The sequence below is a fragment of the Pangasianodon hypophthalmus genome, chromosome 1 (genome assembly GCF_027358585.1).
Source record: "Pangasianodon hypophthalmus isolate fPanHyp1 chromosome 1, fPanHyp1.pri, whole genome shotgun sequence".
Lineage (NCBI taxonomy): Eukaryota > Metazoa > Chordata > Actinopteri > Siluriformes > Pangasiidae > Pangasianodon > Pangasianodon hypophthalmus.
The window spans coordinates 32,075,368-32,097,835 of NC_069710.1; the positions used below are offsets into that span (position 1 = coordinate 32,075,368).

Sequence of the window (22,468 nt, forward strand, 5' to 3'; positions counted from 1 at the left end):
CTAACTCCACTGGTAATCTCATTTAATTTCATTTAATCTCATTTTATAAAACAGCAGGAGGAGACAGTTTAAGGCGTAACTATATTGTCATCTGTGTAACATCCAATATGATTATTTTAATGTTATTTTTATGGAATACTGTATTTTGTCCTTCTTTATCATATTTGTTTATTGGATTACTGACTGACGTGCTCACTTATAAAAATGTATTTTTTTTTATCACCAGCCAGTACACTCAGCTTCAAATACATTTCCCTTTATATTTATTTACTTAATAACATTTCCTTTTATGCATATATATTTAATTAATAAAAATTTCTCTTCATATATATTTACTTAATAACATTTCCTTTTACATATATATTAAATTAATAGCATTTCCCTTTATATATATTTAATTAATAACATTAATAATTTATAAAATATTTAATGAATTCCCTTTACATATATATATATAATTAAAAACATTAATAATTTATAAAATATTTAATACATTTTATATGTTTTAATCTCTTTCTTTGTCTGTTATTTCTGTAAAGTGCTTATGGGTTGCATTTTATGTATGAAAAGTGCTATCTAAATAAATTTACTGTTATTATTGTTATTAATTTCACAACAGTTCTGCCGATCCTTGATTTTTATTTTATTTTTTTTGTGTAAATCTGATTATAGTGTCTAAACTCAATTCAGTCCACTCCATTTAATATTATGTAAATTATACGCGTAACTCATTGGCATAGCCGTGGTAGGAAGTGCCATGTTTTCGTATAGAAGGAATAAAATCGGGCCTAAAATGGAGCCCTGAGGTACATCGTAGGAGATTTGCTCTTTTTAAGAAGAGAATTGTTCTGTGATTAGTTTCTTTTTTACAGATAAATACCGAGGAAAAATCAGTTCCAGAAATTTTTTTTAATAAAAGATCAGTTTTCAGAATCAACAGAAATAAAGAGCTGATGATTTGAAATTGATATTTTCTATCTAAAAGGAGAGACAATAGGATATTTTAGTGTGTGGATAAGTAGGTGTTAAGCTGTAAGCTGTGTGTTTAATCTGGGTGAATTGAGAAGGTTATATAAAGACCGCTGCAGTAGGGACGGCACTTTCGTGCCAACGAGCAAGCTGGGTATTTTAGCGTAAACAAATTAGAAGAAGTGAACGTTCTCAATGAGTAGCTGCTGATCTTCTCTTTTAACTTTCATCCACAGCATCCTGATGCAAGTGTGGCGTGGATTGAAAGGAAATAGCATTTAACGTCATTAAGATTGAGAACGAAATCAAATTCTCGTGTTTATACCAGACGTCTTCAAACATAAAACGTCTACACGTCTCTCTGTTAGAAACGTGAGATATTGTGCTGAATACCCTATATGGTCATGTCTGCATTATTTCCCGTTCTCATCCTTTCTCTCTCTATCACTCTCTCTCTCTCTTTGTTGAAACTTAATAGCATAACTTATAACTGAATAGTGTGAGTTTTTATTTCTCCTGTCTGTCTAGTGTGTGTGTGTGTGTGTGTGTGTGTGTGTGTGTGTGTGTGTGTGTGTTTCCTCTCTCAGGAGTGTGTAATGGAGTTATATCTAACACCGCACGTGTAAAATTCGATACAGGAGATTAGTGTCTGCTTCTCAACCCGCGATGAAATTAACCGATCTTTAATCTCTCGCAGTCAGAAAAGCAAATGATTAGAGAGTTTACCGCATGCCAGAAATCGTCTAGGCTAAACTAGCACGTAAGTGTTAGTGATGACTTGATTGTGGTTGCTATGGTAACGGTATCGTTCTTTCTTTATGTGTCTGCTGTGACGTAAATCAATGCGAAAATGACGATATAACTCAAGACTCCGTTACTAGGACATGGGCTAAAGTGTGTGTGTACATGTGTGTGTGTGTGTATGATTTGTGTGAGTGTGTGTGTGTGTGTGTGTTTTATTAACCAGTTACTGTATAAGTGATGATGGTTAAATGTGTAAAACTCTTCAGTGAGGACATTCTTGGTTTCCCCCCTACAATTTTGAAACGCATGTGCGTTGCCTCTTCCTCTTGCTTTGTGAGTGTGTGCGTGTGTGTGTGCGTGTGTGTGTGCGTCTGTGTGTGCGTCTGTGTGTGTGTGTGCTTCCTCTTGATACTCAGCCACTGTCGGACGTCTCTGAGGGGCGTCTTTATGATTTGCTCAGACGATAACGAGAGGAAACCAAATAAACGTGCATAAACACTGTGGGCATTTATGCTTGTCTTATCTGTGAACATGTTAGAGCCCAAGGCCCTGTGAAGGCTTGCGAAGAGCTGTGTGTGTGTGTGTGTGTGTGTGTGTGTGTGTGAGAGAGAGACATTTTCTAGTCCTTTGTGAGACATTTAGTTGATTCCCAGAAGTGCTTGCTTGCGTGCATACATTTATGTGTGTATATATACAAAATTTTGCCATATTATTCTACAGAATTTAAGGTTTGAAGATCAGAGTTATATTTGTTATGCTTCTTTATTTACATTTTTAGATATATATTTTTCATTTTAATTCCATCTTTAGTTTCAGCTTGTGTTTAGCCTGATTTTATTTTTACACTGATATTTATTTTTATTTGTGGTCATTGTAAAAAGCACAAAAGCAAAAAGTATACACATAAAAAAGTATACAAATTTTTTAAAAAAGTACAAAACTGTAAATAATTCACACCTGATTAAAAAAGTAATTATTATATTTTTCAAATTTATATTATAGTGTGTGTGTGTGTGTATATACATATATATATATATATATATATATATATATATATATATATATATATACACACACACACACACATATATTTGCAGTCCGTTCTGATGATATTTCTAGATTTTGCTTTGTTTAGTTTTCATTCTGAAATTTTTGGTAGGAATTTTACTACTAGTTGAAGTTAGGTTTATAGAGTATTTAGCTACAATAATAAACAAGTGAATGGAATCATCTCTGTGTGTGTGTGTGTGTGTGTGTGTGTGTGTGTGTATTGACTCTCCTTGAGATGAGACAGAGTAGTGAATGTGAGGGGAAGCGCTGAGTTTATGTAATCCCGTATAACTGAATCAATTTGCTGCGGAATCGACGCCGCTACCCACAATGCACTGCTGGGAATGACCCTCACTTCAGATTAGCTGCTAGCTTGCTAGCTAATGCAGTGTGTGAGATTAGTGCTGGAACTGACAGAAGGCACATGAGTCCTGTAGCTGTACGTATGTTCCAGATCATTCAGCTTTCACTTCACTCTTTATCACGTTACACCGTCAGCTTTCTCTCAGAGGTGAAACTGATGTACGCTCCCAGTGCATTATGGGTAAAATACACCCGGTTCCTTATTCGCCAGCGAATAAATGAATGCTCCATTATCTTAAAATATCTTAAATTGTGAGAATGGACTGCAAGTGTTGTAACTTTTGGGGCACAGGCTGAGTTTCACACAGACAGAGAAAAAACGAAGCCACTTCCTGTCATGTTACCCAAGATAGACAAGCGAGTGTAACTCAGAACTGCACAGGAAGCTGGCAGGAGACTCGAAGGGGCAGATGCGGTCTAATACTTAATTATAATACTACTACTACCACTAATAATAATAATAATAATAACAATAATGTAGTATAAAATAATAAATATATAAAGTTACAGAGGAGGAAAAGGTTCATTAACTGATAATAATAATAATAATAATAATAATGTATAAAATAATAAATATCTAAAAATATAAAGTTATAGAGGAGGAAAAGGTTCATTAACTATAATAATAATAATAATAATAATAATAATAATAATGTATAAAATAATAAATTTCTAAAAATATAAAGTTACAGAGGAGGAAAAGGTTCATTAACTATAATAATAATAATAATAATAATAATAATAATAATAATAATAATAAATATCTAAAAATATAAAGTTACAGAGGAGGAAAAGGTTCATTAACTGATAATAATAATAATAATAATAATAACAATAATGTAGTATAAAATAATAAATTTCTAAAAATATAAAGTTACAGAGGAGGAAAAGGTTCATTAACTATAATAATAATAATAATAATAATAATAATAATAATAATAATAATAATAATAATAATAATAAATATCTAAAAATATAAAGTTACGGAGGAGGAAAAGGTTCATTAACTATAATAATAATAATAATAATAATAATAACAATAATGTAGTATAAAATAATAAATTTCTAAAAATATAAAGTTACAGAGGAGGAAAAGGTTCATTAACTATAATAATAATAATAATAATAATAATAATAATAATAATAAATTTCTAAAAATATAAAGTTACAGAGGAGGAAAAGGTTCATTAACTATAATAATAATAATAATAATAATAATAATAATAATAATAAATTTCTAAAAATATAAAGTTACAGAGGAGGAAAAGGTTCATTAACTGATAATAATAATAATAATAATAATAATGTATAAAATAATAAATATCTAAAAATATAAAGTTATAGAGGAGGAAAAGGTTCATTAACTATAATAATAATAATAATAATAATAATAACAATAATGTAGTATAAAATAATAAATTTCTAAAAATATAAAGTTACAGAGGAGGAAAAGGTTCATTAACTATAATAATAATAATAATAATAATAATAATAATAATAATAATAATAATAAATTTCTAAAAATATAAAGTTACAGAGGAGGAAAAGGTTCATTAACTGATAATAATAATAATAATAATAATAATGTATAAAATAATAAATATCTAAAAATATAAAGTTACAGAGGAGGAAAAGGTTCATTAACTATAATAATAATAATAATAATAATAATAATAATAATAATAATAATAATAATAATGTATAAAATAATAAATATCTAAAAATATAAAGTTATAGAGGAGGAAAAGGTTCATTAACTGATAATAATAATAATAATAATAATAATAATAATAATAATAATGTATAAAATAATAAATATCTAAAAATATAAAGTTACAGAGGAGGCAAAGGTTCATTAACTATAATAATAATAATAATAATAATAATAATAATAATAATAAATATCTAAAAATATAAAGTTACAGAGGAGGAAAAGGTTCATTAACTATAATAATAATAATAATAATAATAATAATAATAATAATAATGTATAAAATAATAAATTTCTAAAAATATAAAGTTATAGAGGAGGAAAAGGTTCATTAACTATAATAATAATAATAATAATAATAATAATAAATATCTAAAAATATAAAGTTACAGAGGAGGAAAAGGTTCATTAACTGATAATAATAATAATAATAATAATAATAATAATAATAATAATAATAATAATGTATAAAATAATAAATATCTAAAAATATAAAGTTACAGAGGAGGAAAAGGTTCATTAACTATAATAATAATAATAATAATAATAATAATAATAATAATAATAATAATAAATATCTAAAAATATAAAGTTACAGAGGAGGAAAAGGTTCATTAACTATAATAATAATAATAATAATAATAATAATAATAATAATAATAATAATAATGTATAAAATAATAAATATCTAAAAATATAAAGTTACAGAGGAGGAAAAGGTTCATTAACTGATAATAATAATAATAATAATAATAATAATGTATAAAATAATAAATATCTAAAAATATAAAGTTACAGAGGAGGAAAAGGTTCATTAACTATAATAATAATAATAATAATAATAATAATAATAATAATAATAATAATAATAATGATGATGTCTAAATATTACCCAAAGCTGAAGGCAAAAGAGTTAAAAAGTTTTTCGAATTTTTAGCACAGTGTAGAGTAACATGTTGTAAAAACACAAGTAATAATGTAGTTATTTTCGTTCATGTGGCGCGTGTCTTTGAGTCCCACGTTTGCTTCACATTCGTCGATACAGGAAAAAAGAGCAAGCCAGAGAAACAGAAAACCCCTAACCAAACAAACAAAAAACAGTCTCTTCTTTTTTTACTATTCTGTTTTTCATTTTTGTTTTTGTTTAGAGTTTAGATAAAGACATACATTGTCCAACTGTCCAACTGGAAGACTTCTGACATTAAAACACAACCATGAAAAGCAGACAATAAACAAAATAAAACAAAATAAAATAAAACAAATTAAAATAAAAAGATGCAGGAATTACAGAAGCAAACAAACAAACAAATAAATAAATAAATAAAAGGATGCAGGAATTACAGAAGCAAGCAAACAAACAAACAAATAAACAAACAAACAAACAAACAAACAAATAAATAAATAAATAAAAGGATGCAGGAATTACAGAAGCAAGCAAACAAACAAACAAATAAACAAACAAACAAATAAATAAATAAAAGGATGCAGGAATTACAGAAGCAAACAGGCAAGCAAGCAAACAAACAAATAAACAAACAAACAAACAAATAAATAAAAGGATGCAGGATTTACAGAAGCAAATAAATAAATGAATAAATAAATAAAAGGATGCAGGAATTACAGAAGCAAACAAGCAAGCAAGCAAACAAACAAATAAACAAACAAACAAACAAATAAATAAAAGGATGCAGGATTTACAGAAGCAAATAAATAAATGAATAAATGAATAAATAAATAAAAGGATGCAGGAATTACAGAAGCAAGCAAATAAATAAATAGCAGACAAAAAGAGTTAGAGACAGAGAAAGAATATTAAATAATTATTATTATTTATTTTATTATTTATCTCTTTATTATATACAGTACTGTGCAAAAGTCTTAGGCACCCTATTTTTTTTATATACCCTATTTATAACTTTGTTATAGATGTTTATTTTCTGACTTCTACATTATTGATTCAGTACAAAAACATTTTAGATTCCAAACATTAGTTTTTCAGCACAAAATTAAATGTTACAGAAAAATGTTTGTATGTCAGTAAAGAAAGTAGCAGATTCCATAAGAGACACTTTTCAGATAAAAACATAATGAAGGCTGCTGGGTTTCGCTGCAGAAATAAGAAGCGAGTCGACAGTCAAAGTCTCCAGAAGAACTGTGGCTGCTTCTGCAAGATGCTCAGTAACACTTCCAGCTCATTTCCTTAGAAAACTGCACACACTGCACCTGAGATACTGATTTTTTTTAATTATTTTAAAAAAACCGAAGGATCATCACACCAAATATTGACTTTGTTTCATTTCTTACTGTTTACTCTCTTTATAGTATTTTTTTAAATGTAGAAACATTTAATTTCATTATTTTTGAAGGCATCTTTGCTCTACAGCATTTCTTTACACGTGCCTAAGACTTTTGCATAGTACTGTAAATTTAATTCTTATTTGCTGTTGTAATTTTTTTTCCTAAATTATTTTCTCAGTTTTTTTGTGTTACCTCTTTCTTGTACTTCTGTAAGTCAGTTCATTAAAATAAACTGTCCCAGAGCTTCATATCTCAGAAGTCCTCTAAGAGAACGTGTGTGTGTGTGTGTGCGTGTGTGTGCGTGTGTGTGTGTATGTGTGTGTGGAGGAAGAGGCTGAGCATTACACAGTAAGCCATTTAGATTTTTATCAGCAGACACACACTTCCTGATTTTAATCTTTCCCTCAGAATCAACTCTGAATGAGACATTTATTTGTATATATATTTATCTAAACTATTTCCTTGTCAGTTCCAGTGAAGGGGCGGAGCCTGTAACAATTGAGGCGGGATCTCTCAGTGCAGGAGGCGTGGTTTCTCACTGAAGGAGATGTTGTTTTTTAGTGAAACAATTTTTTTTCTGCAAGGAGCATGGCCTTCCAGAGGAGGCGTGGCTTTTTGGTGAAAGTAATTTTTCCTGAAAGGGGCGTGACCTTTTAGAGAAGGTGTGGCCTTCCAATGAAAGGAGTATTTTGATAATGAAGGAGGCGGGATCTCTCCTTCATGATCAAAATAGTGAAAAAGGCGTGGTCTTTCAGAGCAGATATGCTCTTTAGTGAAAGTTTTTCCATGAAGGAGGCGTGGCCTTCCAGAGGAGGCGTGGCCTTTTAGGGAAAGTAGTGTTTTTGGTCGTTGAAGGAGTAGAAGAAAAAGTATTTTTTTCTGAAAAAAAAAAACGTTTTTCAGGACGAAAGTGTGGCCTTTCACGGAAATGAGGTTTTTCCTGAAATGGACATGGTCTTTCAGTGAAAGTTATTTTTTATGAATTAGAAACGCAGGAGGCGTTTTCTTCATAAAGGAGGCGTGGTCTTTACGAAGAAGGCATTTTCTTTACGAAGGAAGCTCTTTATAATGGGGCGTGGTCTCTCAGTGAACTAGGTGTGGTCTCTGGCGTGCTTTATAATAATACTGAACAGTATTTAATAGGAGACTTACGCATGTATGTAATTAATCCCATCCTCTTATTTACACCAAACATTTATAGCTAACAGCTTTTGACCACGCCCCTTATGTTATGTTATGTTATGTTATGTTATGTTATGTTATGTTATGTTATGTAGAAACCACCCTCAGTAATAATATTATATCTATTATACTACATTATTATATCCATTCATCAGCTGGGTTAAGTGTGTCTCTAACACCGAATCATTGATCAGCGATCGACATACACACTCACACACTATTAACTTAACCACTTACTGCTCTCCTCTCATTAAACATGCTGCCTCAGCGTCTGTCTTCTCTCTCTCTCTCTCTCTCTCTCTCTCTTTCACACACACACACACATTTTGGTTTCCAATGCATACTTTCTCTGTTGATTTTTGATATTCTGCAGCCGAGTGACGAAGCTCCAGGAAATACAGTGAGGGATGAGCTCATGTCTGGATTATATGGGTGTGTGTGGGCGAGTGTGTGTGTGTGTGTGTGTGTGTGTGTGTGTTTTTTTAAAAATGAAATGATAGACAATGTCCCAAATCACCATATTACTGTACTTAATCGTGTTTGCTGTTATTAGATGATAATTACAAATATATAATACAAATATAATTTGTACATGATAATTATTTTGTACATGATAACAAATTAGAGATCGCGCTGATCTGATACTGAGGATCTGATCTGTGGATTGGATATCAGAGAACTTTTTTTTTTCTTCATCTGATCCTGTAACAAATGGAAAAGATTTTTTTTTTAAACTGGAAATATTTACATATAAAGAAATGTATTTTTTGCTAGGATTGATTTTATTATATTTGCAGTGTGATTATTTGCGTGAAAGCTGCCGTTTTGTGTAAATTGTGTTTTCAGCTATGTATTTTTTAAGTGCTGTAATTAAATAATCATTTTTCAACTTTAAAGTAGTTTTAACGAAAACGACATGGGATGCGTTTCAGTTTCAGTATTAGTCTCGATTAAGGCAGGTTCAGCCTAGAGGTGGCCCGATGCCACTTTTTCTTTTCTGATACAGATAACGAAACCTTCAGTATCAGCCGGTACAGATACACATCTCATACTGTTTACTAAAAAAAAAAAAAAAAAAGGTTGCTTTTTTTAAACTGAAGCACTTCACAGTTCACACAGAAATCACTTACATTGTAAATATAATAAAAGTATAAATAAAGTAGAAATATTGGAAAATCAATCCTAACAAAAGAAAAACCAGTCAAATCTCTTTAAATGTAAAAAATTTCCAGTTCCAAAAAGAAATTTATTTTCCAAATTATTTTCCCAATTCCAGTTTTTTTGTTTGTTATAAGATCTGATATCTGCTATGTTTTCTCCGTTATGGGACCGGTGCCGTCTCTCGCTCAGGTGTCACAATTTAGTTGTGATTGTTTCTTAACTTGTGCTAAAAGACTAGAACCGCTATCATTATATGAAAGCTGAGATGGAAATAAACAGCGTTCTTGTCGTCTGTCTGCAGTTCCTGTGCCTGAAGAACATCAGAACGTTCCTGAGCGCGTGCTGCGAGGTGTTTGCTATGAAGAAGAGCGAGCTGTTCGAGGCTTTCGACCTGTTCGACGTGCGTGACTTCGGCAAGGTAGGCCATGTTTCACTTTCTCCGTGTGTGAGCGTGTGTGAAAAGGGAACTGAAATCACAGACTAAACACTGATGTGTTGTAAAATGTTCTGTCCTTTTGTCCCACGCTGTCTCTTTATGATTTATTTCATTATAGCAGAAATAGCTTTGTTGTCAGTGTTGATTGTTTATAGCAGCAGCTCTGACAGTAGTGCAGCTGCAAATCACAGGTTTACATTAATGCTCTCGTTCATACCTTATCGTTTCTATGGTAACAGCTCATTCACAGGGCAGACTTTGTGGTTCTTGATAACATGACCACTTTTTTTTTTTGTTTTTTTTTGTCTTTAAGAGCTGGAAAGACTGTTTATAGCAGCTGTAACATAAGTGAGAACAGGAACTAACTCGTTTCATAGACGTTCCACTGCATTAAACGTAACTTTAAATGAATGAAATGTATGAGGTGTCATTCTGTAACAACAATTTTTAAGAGGAATAAAAGATTTAGGGACGTGCTGTTACAGGAAAATAATCAGCTTCAGGGTGGTAATGTTAACTCTGCTTCATCACACCACTCTGGCATTGATTATTTTCCTGTAACCGCACAACACGGAGTGTTTTATTCCTTGCTTAATGAGCGGAACATCATCTATGGTATAGAAACATGATTTTTAACGAAGATGTTTTGAGCAGATATGGCTTTCAAAACTAATTTTATTCCAATTTTAATCAGTTTCTAGTAAAGAGTTAAATAAAGCAACAGTGGTGTGTGTTTAAGATGGCAGATGCTGTGCTGCGTCATCTCTCTCTGAAATAACGAGCTGTAAAAGCCCATTAAAAACACTCGCTTCATTTAACGAGTGGAAACTCCCGCACCACTCTGGCCTCATTTCACACAGTCAAGGTTGGCTAAGTTCAGCCCTGTCACCACACACACACACACACACACACACACACATATAGTGCAAAGTGGGCAGTATTTCTGCCTGACTGAGCAAAAATCACTCATCTGTGGACGTCTGTGTCGATAATCGCTCATAAAATATATCGCAGTATTTACCATGTACAATGCTACGAGTGAAGTCATTCAGAAAGAGGCTCAGGGATAAAGTCTGGCTCAGCAGTCTTCTAATTTTGGTCCTAATTTTGGACATATGAGGAAAAGAGGATCCAAAAAAAATCTGTCCATGGGATGAGACTTCCTTAAAATCTTAAAAAGTGTCTTGGTGACCCTGTCTCTCATTCCTGTTAGACGCTTCACTTGTCATTGGTATAAAAGTAAATGCAGATATCAGCTTTATCAGTCGCCTGGCTCCGCCCACGTTCCTTATCATAATTTAAAATAAACGACTTTGTGCTGCTTTGCATTATCGCCTTTCTGTAGGTCAGAAATCTGAGTGTGGCTTGTGCTGAGTTTGGATTGGCTTTACACCAGAAGGTCCAGCTGCAGGTTTAGGGGAAGTGAGATAGCACTGGGGTGCCAAAACTTTTTCACCGGGAAGGGAAGGTGTTTCATATGTGATCTTTCTCACAAACTTCATTTATTTCACACCTCCATAATTTTGTAACCTGTGATCAAAGTTGAGCCAGATATGTCATAAAAATAACGATTTAGTTCATAATTTTTCAGACTTTTCGATAAATTGCATCTATAACACGTTTACTCTTTTACTGCAGGAATAAAAAATATCACAACTCTAAAGAAAGATGTTTATTTCACTGGTTTTGTCCACCGTATTTGAAAAAAGCTTTAAGCTCCGCCCTCGTCATAATCACATTTCCCTAAAAAGTTTGTTTTCTGCTATAACTGTCAGTTTATGTGTCATTAAGGTAGACACATCAATTTCCTTTATAAACCTTATAAATCACACTCACTAGAGTGAAATGAAACCACCTTTTCCTCAAAATCTGCTATTTTTCTATATTCAGAACCAAAAATCTCAGTTTCGAGATTCCTGTGTTTATGAAATTGTACCTGTTCAGTTCCATCACTCTTTAGAAGCTTATTACAGAGAGATTTATCAAAATGCTGATAATTGTTAGATTTTATACCAAAAAGTATAACATTATATAACAACACGAGGAGTTTTCTTGATTGAACAGTTAAAATAAATTATATTCCAACAAACTGTTCTATAAAAGCTTTTCTCTGGAAATTTCTCTGTCTTATTGGTTTATTAAATATACAAATCTATGCATATTTAATTAGATACAATTAGCATGAATAGAAGTTATTTTTATCTAATACAAAAATATTTGTAAGCATATCAGCAATTAGATTAATTGTGATATATTTTTTTAAAATTTCACATTAGTGTGTTGTCTTAAATTTGCTTCATCAGTTACCTTTTAAGGAAAAAGTGTTGGCGGGGGCGGGGCTGATTTCAGGGCCATAAACATGTAAACAGAAGCCTGTAATGAAGCTAATAGACAGCTCCATTGCATGGCAGTTTAGCCAATCACAATTGTCCATTATTTAAACAAACCCCATATATAATTAACAGCTCTTAAAGCATTTCTAAACATCACAGACTGCACCTTTAATATCGATGCATGCCTTATTAACACACTTGGGATGAAAGGCTTCACAGCAGGTTGCAGTATAACTAGAAAGAGAAAATGACCGATCATTACAGAGAAACAGAGACTTTAATCTGAGAACGTGCTGAGATAAGTTCCTCCTGTAATCGAACACACGTGAATGTGATTAGTCTGATCACGTGTATTAGATTAAGACAGGGATTAATCTCTGCAGGGTGACACAGCTCCAGGAGCGACAGAGACTCCAGGCATGGTTTAAGTCTGGTTCAGAGATCTTCAGAGAAGTTCAGAGATGTTCAAAGATTTTCAGAGAAGATCAGAGACACATAGAGATGTTCTGGGATGTTCTGTGATGTTATGAGATGTTCACAGATCTTCAGAGATGTTGAGAGATATTTTGTGACATTCAAAGATGTTCAGAGACCTTCAGAGACACGTAGAGACATTCTCGGACGTTCTGAGAAGTTTACAGATCTTCAGAGATGTTGAGAGATATTTTGTGACATTCAGAGATGTTCAGAGACCTTCAGAGAAACATAGAGACATTCTGGGACTTTCTAAGATGTTTACAGATCTTCAAAGATGTTCAGAGACCTTCAGAAACACGTAGAGACATTCTGGGACTTTCTGAGATGTTTACAGATCTTCAGAGATGTTGAGAGATGTTTTGTGACATTCAGAGATGTTCAGAGATGTTCAGAGACCTTCAGAGACACATAGAGACGTTCTGGGATGTTCTGTGATGTTATGAGTTGTTCACAGATCTTCAGAGATATTGAGAGATATTTGGAGATGTTCACAGAGATATTTTGTGACATTCAAAGATGTTCAGAGACCTTCAGAGACACGTAGAGACATTCTGGGATGTTCTGAGATGTTTACAGATCTTCAGAGATGTTCAGAGATGTTTTGTGACATTCAGAGATGTTCAGAGATGTTCAGAGACCTTCAGAGACACGTAGAGACGTTCTGGGACATTCTGGGACGTTCTGAGATGTTCACAGATCTTCAGAGATATTGAGAGACGTTCTGGGACGTTCAGAGACCCTCAGAGACCCTCAGAGACCTTCACTGTTTTTCGAATATGACAATATACATCAACATATTATTATATACATGCAGCTCTTTGAAACAGCCACTCTATGATGACCTTTCACCCCAGGCAAATGTATGACTGCTGTGATCTCTAAAAAAAAAAAAGACCCTTCTAATCGAACTACTCACACAATCTCACCCCTGCAGCTAGCCTTGTTGACCTTTGACCTCATAACCATGTGACCTGGGTTGTTTCCAGGCATTGAAGTGGCTGTGTTCAGGTTTTCTGATCTCAGTTCACTTTTTGGGTAGTGGAAACATCCTGTCTCGGGGGTGGGGGAGACTTATGCTCACTAAACACATTTGTTATTCATAAATGCTTTGTAGGAGTATTTACACAAGAAATGAAAGTCCAGTTAGCTGAGAAAATCGTTTGTATCCTACATTTCTCAGCTCTCTGTGAACTTTGCCTTTTATGGAGTTTTGTGGGCGTGGCTCAGGGTTAATAGGAATGTGCTTCATTATTTATGGCTGATTGGTGTTAAGCATAATAACATACACACACCTCAGTACAAAGAAAATCAGTATAACAGGAATATGTGGTTCAGTTTGTTCTACAAAAACAATTACATACACAACTTATAAATAAATAAATAAAAATAAACGAGGCTCAAATGTTAAGTATCAGTGTGTGCGCACAGATCAGTCATGTGCCTTCTGCATCAGCATTTTGGAGAAAAGTGCCGATTTGTGATCAGTGGAAGTGACTCAAAGTATCACATGCACTTTGCGTGCACTTTTGCACCCACTTACTTTACTGGTGAGGAAATGATGATGAATGGATTTCTTCTGAATGCCGATTCTGAATGAACTGTTTTCATCCATTCATCAGTCGCTTTATTAAATATACCTGCACAAAAAAAGTGTGCTCTGGTGAGAAACTGAAGCACAGAGGACGAGCAACCCAGGATCCCAGGACCCTTTCCAGAGTCAAAGAATTTCCACAGACCCACTTATGGCAGAGATGAATCATGGGCTCTCTATTTTTTTGTCTTGCTCAGCAAAATCTATTTCTATTGGACCATTTGAGCAGAAATAGCTCATGAGCCACCCGCTCTGCCCCTGCCTGCTTAGCGTGGTCTGGCTAACCCGGTAAGACATCTCTCAAAGCTATGAGAGATGTTATACAAGATATAATGGGTGATTGTCAGAGGTGTTGAACACTTAACATGGCTTGATAAGCTCAGCTTGATTTGTGGTTGAATTTAGATAACAGCAGGACTGTTTCTGCTTTGATGTGCATTGCTGTTTTGGGTATTCAATAAATAAGAACACCACAATATTGTTATGAAAGTCAGGTGGCTGGTCTGAACTGCACCGCAATCATCAGTCGATTTGTCCAGGTGACTCGCTTTTTATACAATTTTCTGTGTCTGTGTTCTGCATGGATTTGATATGTTCTGCATGGAGGAGTCATCAGAAGTACCAAATATATTTATCTATTCGTGCCATTATTTGAGATATTTATTCCTGAACTGTCCACTCATCCAGAAAGAGTACTGAAACACTGTGTATAATATTATCAGCGCCTCATGGGTGTGTTAAAATTGCCCTTAAAGTTAACATTGATCATCTGTAACTGAAAAATAATTAAAATTAAATAATTAGGTGACAACTAATGATAACTAAATAATAACTATTGCAACCTTGATACCAGTTACACATACACAATACACACACACTGTGCATGGATGTCATCTCTAAGTGTGTGTGTGTGTTACTGAGTATGTTGTTTAATTCTGTATCTTACTAATGTGTATATTTCAGTGTATACGTATGTATAATGTAATGATGTGTGAAGATATGTGTGATGTGTGTGAGGCTCAGTGAAAGTGATAGCGTGTGAGTGCCTAATAAAAAAAGTGCAGTAAAGTGTTAGAACAATGCAGAACATGTTTTTAAAAATGTTTTTATGACATTTTCAGGACACGAGATTATACTTGTGTAACGTATATAACGTTACGTATATAATCCAGGGGTAATGTTTACCCCAAACACACACACACACACACACACACACACACACACATGCACACCTTCTGTCCTTCAGAGCTGTTGCTCTTGGCCGGATGTGCTGGTCGGTATCGAGCGACGGCTTGTGTGGGGAATAGTGACTGACTGCAGTGGGTGTGATTGTGTGATTGTGTGGTGTGTGTGTGTGTGTGTGTGTGTGTGTGTGTGTGGTATGTGAGAGAGTTCTTCACATGGCTGAGTTTTGTTATCTACACACTGCACAAACAGAATCAAAACCACAATTAAACCTTTATATAGCTCACTGTGTCTCTATAACACACACACACACACACACACACACACGCGCGCACACACACGCACACTACATTGTGGTGAACTTTTGTTCTGGATCAAAAACCTTGTAATGTCTGAAATTTAGATAAAAACTATAATAAGGGGTCAAAAAAAAAAAACAACCCAAAACAAACAAACAAACAAAAAGAAAGATTCAGGATTAGTCCAAATTTAATATTTAAGATTTATTAATCTATTAATTATTATTAGTCTCCTGTTCTAGAATGTCTCAGAGTTCTAGAATGCGTCAGGGTTTTAGCATGTGTCAGGGTTCTAGAATGTTTCAGGGTTCTAGAATCTCACTCTCTCTCTCCTTTGATCCCTCCTCCTCTTTGTCTCCGCTTCCTGTTTCCTGCTCTGTGTCTCGTTCCCTATAGACTAACTTAAGCTCGATAAACTACTGCTTCCTGAACACAAACCGTGGCAGGAGGGAGGTGTGTGTGTGTGTGTTTACGTGTCTGTGTGTGTGTGTGTGTGTGTGTGTGTGTGTGCATGAAGTTTCCATAGACTCTTTGCAAGTAATGCCGAAACTAAAATAAAGATGTGGTAGAGAACATGTTGCAAACTGCCATTAAATATTTGCTTTGTGATGAAGCAGGTTTAGGTAATGACATGGAAATGTCAGGAAGGTGTGTGTGGCATTAACAACAGACGCTAGCTGTGTTTTTTTTGCAGTGTTTTGGTTTCTCCACATCATTGTAAATCCACATCCAGTAAAGGTTTCAGCGTATTTTCGTGTTCATGTTCTGTGGAGTCAGAGTCACGCGATGATGTGAGGGATCTGGACGGAGGAATCTGAGAGTGAACTCGTGGCTTTGTGTAAAATCGTCACTGCGCTCGTAACGTCTTTAGAAAACCGGCAGTAAAAACGAGACGAGGCTCCGAGGCTCAGATCTGAAGAGCTGCCCGGTGTGAGCAGATGGTCCTGATTGACTCGCTCCTCTCCAGCTGAGTGCACACACACACACACACACACACAGAGAGAGAGAGAGAGAGAGAGAGAGAGAGAGAGGGAGAGAGAGAGAGAGAGAGAGAGAGAGAGACTCTGAACGCTTCTCACATTTCAGGTGAATTTTCTAAAAAGCATTCAAAAGAAAATAAGCACTTTCCTGTTTTGTTCAGTCGAATGAAACCAGAGTGATGTCATCAGCACACACTTCATTTGTTGAATTAAAATGAATGTCACAGCACGAAAAGAGGATAAAACATTTAAAGACAAAATAACATCATTGTAATCAAAAGGTTTTGCTTTATGTTTCATTTAAAATGGAATGGAATGGAATGAATAATGAAATACAGTGTGTGTGTGTGTGTGTGTGTGTGTGTGTGTGTGTGAGTTTAGTGGTCAGCTTGGCTTGTAGCTCTGCTCTCATCGCACTTCACACTAGGGTGATCCTGACAGTTGGTGTGTGAGAGAATAGAAAAATGTTAAACAATCCTCACACACACACACACACACACACACATGCACACACATGCACACACTGCAATGTGTTTTCCCGTTTTTACCCTGAGGGACTTTCATTTTGGGTTCACAGCTGTGGTGATTAATATCTGATCTGTATTACACGACTCAAACTGCGTGGTGTCTTGCTTTAAACAGCTACATGATCAGACTGCAATGAATGAAGCCAAGTGAATCATTTAACTCAACAGATTTAAATGCACTCTTTAGCCAAAAGTATGTGCACCCCGACCATCACACCCATATGTGGTTCTTCCCCAAACTGTTGCCACGAAGTTAGAAGTACACTATTGTCTAGAATGTCTTTGTATGCTGTAACATTACAGTTTCTCTTCACTGGAGCTAAGAGGCCCGAACCTGTTCCAGCATGCCGATGCCCCTGTGCACAAAGCGAGCTCCATGAAGACATGGTGTGTGAAGGTTGGAGTAGAAGAACTCGAGTGTCCTGCACAGAGCCCTGACCTCAACCCCACTGAACACCTTTAGGATGAACTGGAACCCCGACTGAACCCCAGACCTCCTCACCAACATCAGTGCCTGATCTCACTAATGCTCTTGTAGCTGAATGAACACAAATCCCCACAGCCACGCTCCAACATCTAGTGGAAAGCTTCCCAGAAGAGTGGAGCTTATTATAACAGCAAAGACTGAATAAACCTGGAATGGGATGTTCAACACACGTGAGTGTGATGGTCAGGGGTGCACAAACTTTTGGACATATAGTGTATTCGACTCACTGAACAGACTCAAAACTTTGAGGTTCAATAACTTTTTAATGCAGATTCAGCCTTTACTATTGAGGTCAAATGCTAAAAGTTAAAGGATGTTTGTAATAGGAGAGTAAACGTCAGGCTTCCACAGGATATGATACAGTTTTGATATGTAAGGCAACAATTCAATATCTGATGATACCGTTGAATCTGATACAATACGATTCGATTCATAAGGAAACGATTCGATTCATAAGGAAACGATTTGATTCATAAGGAAATGATTCGATTCATAAGCCAGCAATTGGATATTCAGTGATAACGCTGAATCTGACTCTATTCATAAGGAAACGATTTGATTCATAAGGAAACAGTTTGATTCATAAGGAAACAATTTGATTCATAAGCCAACGATTCGATATTCAGTGATACCGCTGAATCTGATTCGATTCATAAGGAAATGATTCTATATTTGATGATACCACTGAATCTGATTTTAGACGATTCGATTCATAAGGAAATGATTCGATATTCGACGACTCTGCTGAATCTGTTACAATACTTTTTAGTACTCTCTGATCGATACGTGACCGGCTTTGTTCAGGAATTTTTGTCAAAATTTCTAGACGTTTCTCGAGTTCTCTCATTCTCTGTTTCAGTCTGTGACTTTTTCTGTTTGAGCCAGCACTCGTTATGAGACAGACATTTCTGCTCTACACCAGCGGAAATCACAGCCATCATGGACTGCAGTCTTCTGTTAAAACAGTGTCACAGTCAGAGGAAAATAAACAGGTTCCTGTAGCGTGTGTATACACTGAGGCAGACGTAAAGATGAGTCGATTTGAAGTTTACAGCAGTGCCTCCTGCCGCACATATTTCTGTCTTTCCTCCATGACATTTCACTCCCTTTAACAGATGTTGTGACATGTTTGGACTTCTCCTTGTCCTCTTATTTTTGCAGAATAAACAGTCTATTATTAAATATTGCTGTTTATTTCAGCGTGTTGATTCACTGAGTTGGTCATGTGCTTGCTGATTATTTAGAACTGTAAGAAAGAGGAAGGTTCGCACACGCGCGCGCGCGTGTGTGTGTGTGTGTGTGTGTGTGTGTAGGAGTTTGGGGAAATCTGGAAAAAAATTTCAGGGAAGCTTAACATAGAAAAAAATCACTGACACTAATGTAGGTGTTAATGTGTGAAATAAATGTTTATATGAATTAAAAAAAAAAAAGAAATATCCAGTAAAATCCAGTAAAATAGTTCAGCAGTGAATTAACACTTAATCCAAATTCATTTTTCACACTTTTATTTTTTTATATTGTGTACTTTTGTAAAAGCTCATATTTCAGAAAAATGAACCACAACAAAACTGTAAACGAAATAATTCTTTATAATAAACATTTTATAATAAAGTTTAAAAAAGTTTCATTTTTCTTCAAATTTATCATCTAAACAATCTCTAAACAGATTTTGAGCATTTTGCCTACAAATTCAAGTGTTCATTTTCTTTTATTTATTAGCATTTTTTCTTTTTTTATTAGTATTTTTCCTCGTGGGGGGTGAACCGTGGCTCAGTGGTTAGCACTGTTGTCTCGCACCTCCAGGGTTAGGGGTTGGATTCCCACCTTTACCCTGTGTGCATGGAGTTTGCATGTTCTCTCTGTGCTTCGGGGTTTACTCTGGGTACTCCGGTTTCCTCCCTCCAGTCCAAAGACATGCGTTGTGGACTGACTGGCATCTCTAGAGTGTGTGTGTGTGTGTGTGTGTATATATGATTTTGCCCTGCGATGGATTGCCACCTGAGTCTCCAGGCTCCCTGCAGTTGTGCCCTGTGTGTTACAGAACGCTGTGTGAAGCCGAAGTTGTGTGTCAGGTGATACTCAGAAGCTGTGTGTGTGTGTGTGTGTGTGTGTGTGTGTGTGTGTGTGTCGGTTTAGTGATTCACTTATAAACCCTGCAGTGTTTTCTCACACACACACAAACTCACACTACACACTATTCACTCCATGTTCGGATCTGTATGAGATGCGAGTGATAAAGCATGCTGCATGTGTGTGTGTGTGTGTGTGTGTGTGTTTCTGCAGAATGTAAAGCCTTGTTTTAGCCGTGTTCTCTTGTTCTCTTGTTTTAAAGTGTCTGCAGTTCGTGTCACGCCATTTTTGGAGAAAAATGTAGTTGATCTAAATTCAGTTAAATAAAATGGCGGCGCTGCTGAAGTGTGTGGATCTGACCAATCACAGCTCTGCCTTCCTGTAACTACAGAGTGCATGCTCTTTTGAACTCAGAGTAAATACGGAAAAGACATAAGTGTTTCCTAGCATGCAGCGTAACCATAGTAACACCCGTGACAGATCACATACCTCGTTTAAATTAACGTATTTTATTCAAAGACGATTTGTTGTCTTTTATTGTCTGTATACAACATGAAGATAATAAACATTTATACACCAGACTAAGTGTCCTTGTACATAATTCTCATGCTAATGCTAATGCTACTGAGCAGAACTTTGCAACTTTGCCTTCAGCCTACTCACTTTCCCTTTTACACACTGAAAACTTAACCTTAACATCATTCTGCCAAACCAGGAAGAGTAATCGAGCACAGATCATCAGAACGAGGGCTGAGAGGTACAGACCTAAATCATCAAAACCATCATTCATAACAATTTTAAATGCAGAGTTATACTGTTTTTATTTTTTTTTAAATGTGTAATTAAGGGCCAAGCACCAAGGGTAGGAATGGCCCCATTGGATCTGTTAGGATTTAATTAGTTCATTGTCAAGGTTCTTTATTTATCACATATATATTACATACATGTGATGTAGTGAAATGTTTTTCCTTAGTGCCTCGTCCCACAGTGCAATGATGATGCTTAATAAAACAGAATATAATAAAATAAAATAGAATAAAAACTAATAGACTATTATGTAAAAATTTAGCAGCCTTTAGATTAACGAAATGTAGAATATGAATATGTGTAAATAGAATATGTTAAAAAACAAAACAAAAAAAGATATACAGAGCTGTAATGTGCAAAAAAAAAATTGTCTCATAGTGCAAGTGTGCAAACTGTTTGTGTATTGTGTGTCTGTGTGTGAGGTAGAGATACGCAGACTTCTTAAGTGTCCTCATTCAGTTCTCAACCCAGGCGTGGCCCAGTTACTCGAAAATGCCCCTCTCTCTGACATTTTTCTTCATCGTGGCCCATATGCCATGTTACTCATATGGGTTTTCTTAAGACAGACACATTTCACAATCATGTCATATTAACTCTGCCCAGGGGAAAGGCAGCCATTTTGTATTTTGTGCATTTTCACAAGAAACTTTTTCAATATTTCTACAGGGTTCATCAGATTAAAAACTAAAAACGTGATCACCACAGTAAGAGGGAATTTTTGATATCTTGGCGAGACGATTAGATAACATGTCACATCGTACAATTCCACTGTACATTGTGTATAGATGTTTAATGAAGTGTAATAACATCCACATGTCAATACTGGCTCATCAGAGAGACCCTGCTGCACTCTCGGTGCTTGGACCCGCCGATCGCTGCTGGAAGCTCTATTATTTTTGTTGTGTTAATTTCTCTTTTTAGTTGTGTTGTGATTATTTTGTGTCTTTAAATGAAATGGTTGACTGACTGGTGAACGGATGTGGAATCAGTATTTCAATATTTTGAACTGAAAAAAAAAAAAAATTACAGCAGAGTGTTTATGGAAGAAAAAAAAAGTCCCCAGATTTCTAATCATCAGCCACTGCGACTTCTGTTGTGTGTCCACATGCATTTTATGTAAAGTGGATGAGTTTTGTTTAAACTTACAGGGCTGGAAACTTCACTCTGGTTAGGGAAGTTAATTAAAAAAAGAAAAACTGCAGATGAGATGAGTGTTTATAGGTGAATGGAGAAAAGGGTGTGTTTATTTTCTGCTTCAACCTCCATAGTGATTATTTACAGCCATGAACTCATGTTTAAAGATTAAAAGATAACTCTAGATGTTTTTTTAATAAAATAAATGTTTTAAATAAAATAAATATAAAAAATTAGAGTAAAATAACACATAGTATGTTCTAGTTATGAATTTTAATATTAGCTATTAAATACTACAGTAATGGATTCATTTATTTTTAGATTAAATAACAAAGATAAAACAAACAATCAAACAAACACACAAATAAATAAATAAATAAATAAACCATAAAAACATATAATATGTAAAATAATACGTGATTAATTAATTAAAAATTAATAAGATTAAATATTATGTAAATTTAGAAAAAAGAAAAATGAATATAAAATAATAGGAATTCAGATTTTATTTTAAGAATTTTTTAGGTTTTATGTTGTGTGTAAATAAAGGTTACTGATGTGGGCTTCACATTTCAGTCCGCGTTAACGATTAGTGATTCTGTGAGAGTGTGTGTGTGTGTGTGTGTGTGTGTGTGGTGTTTAGGTGAGTTAAAGGGTTAATGTT

General features: G+C 34.5%; 1 protein-coding gene across 2 annotated transcripts in view; it reads left to right on the forward strand.

Moving 5' to 3' along the window:
- Positions 1 to 22,468, forward strand: part of LOC113547552 (guanine nucleotide exchange factor VAV3) — a 98,667-nt gene that overhangs the window by 22,549 nt on the left and 53,650 nt on the right. For both annotated transcript variants that reach the window (XM_034307726.2, XM_034307725.2), the window contains exon 2: positions 9,780 to 9,896. In XM_034307726.2, coding sequence (XP_034163617.1) covers positions 9,780 to 9,896 — 117 coding nt within the window. The remainder of the gene's footprint in view (positions 1 to 9,779; positions 9,897 to 22,468) is intronic.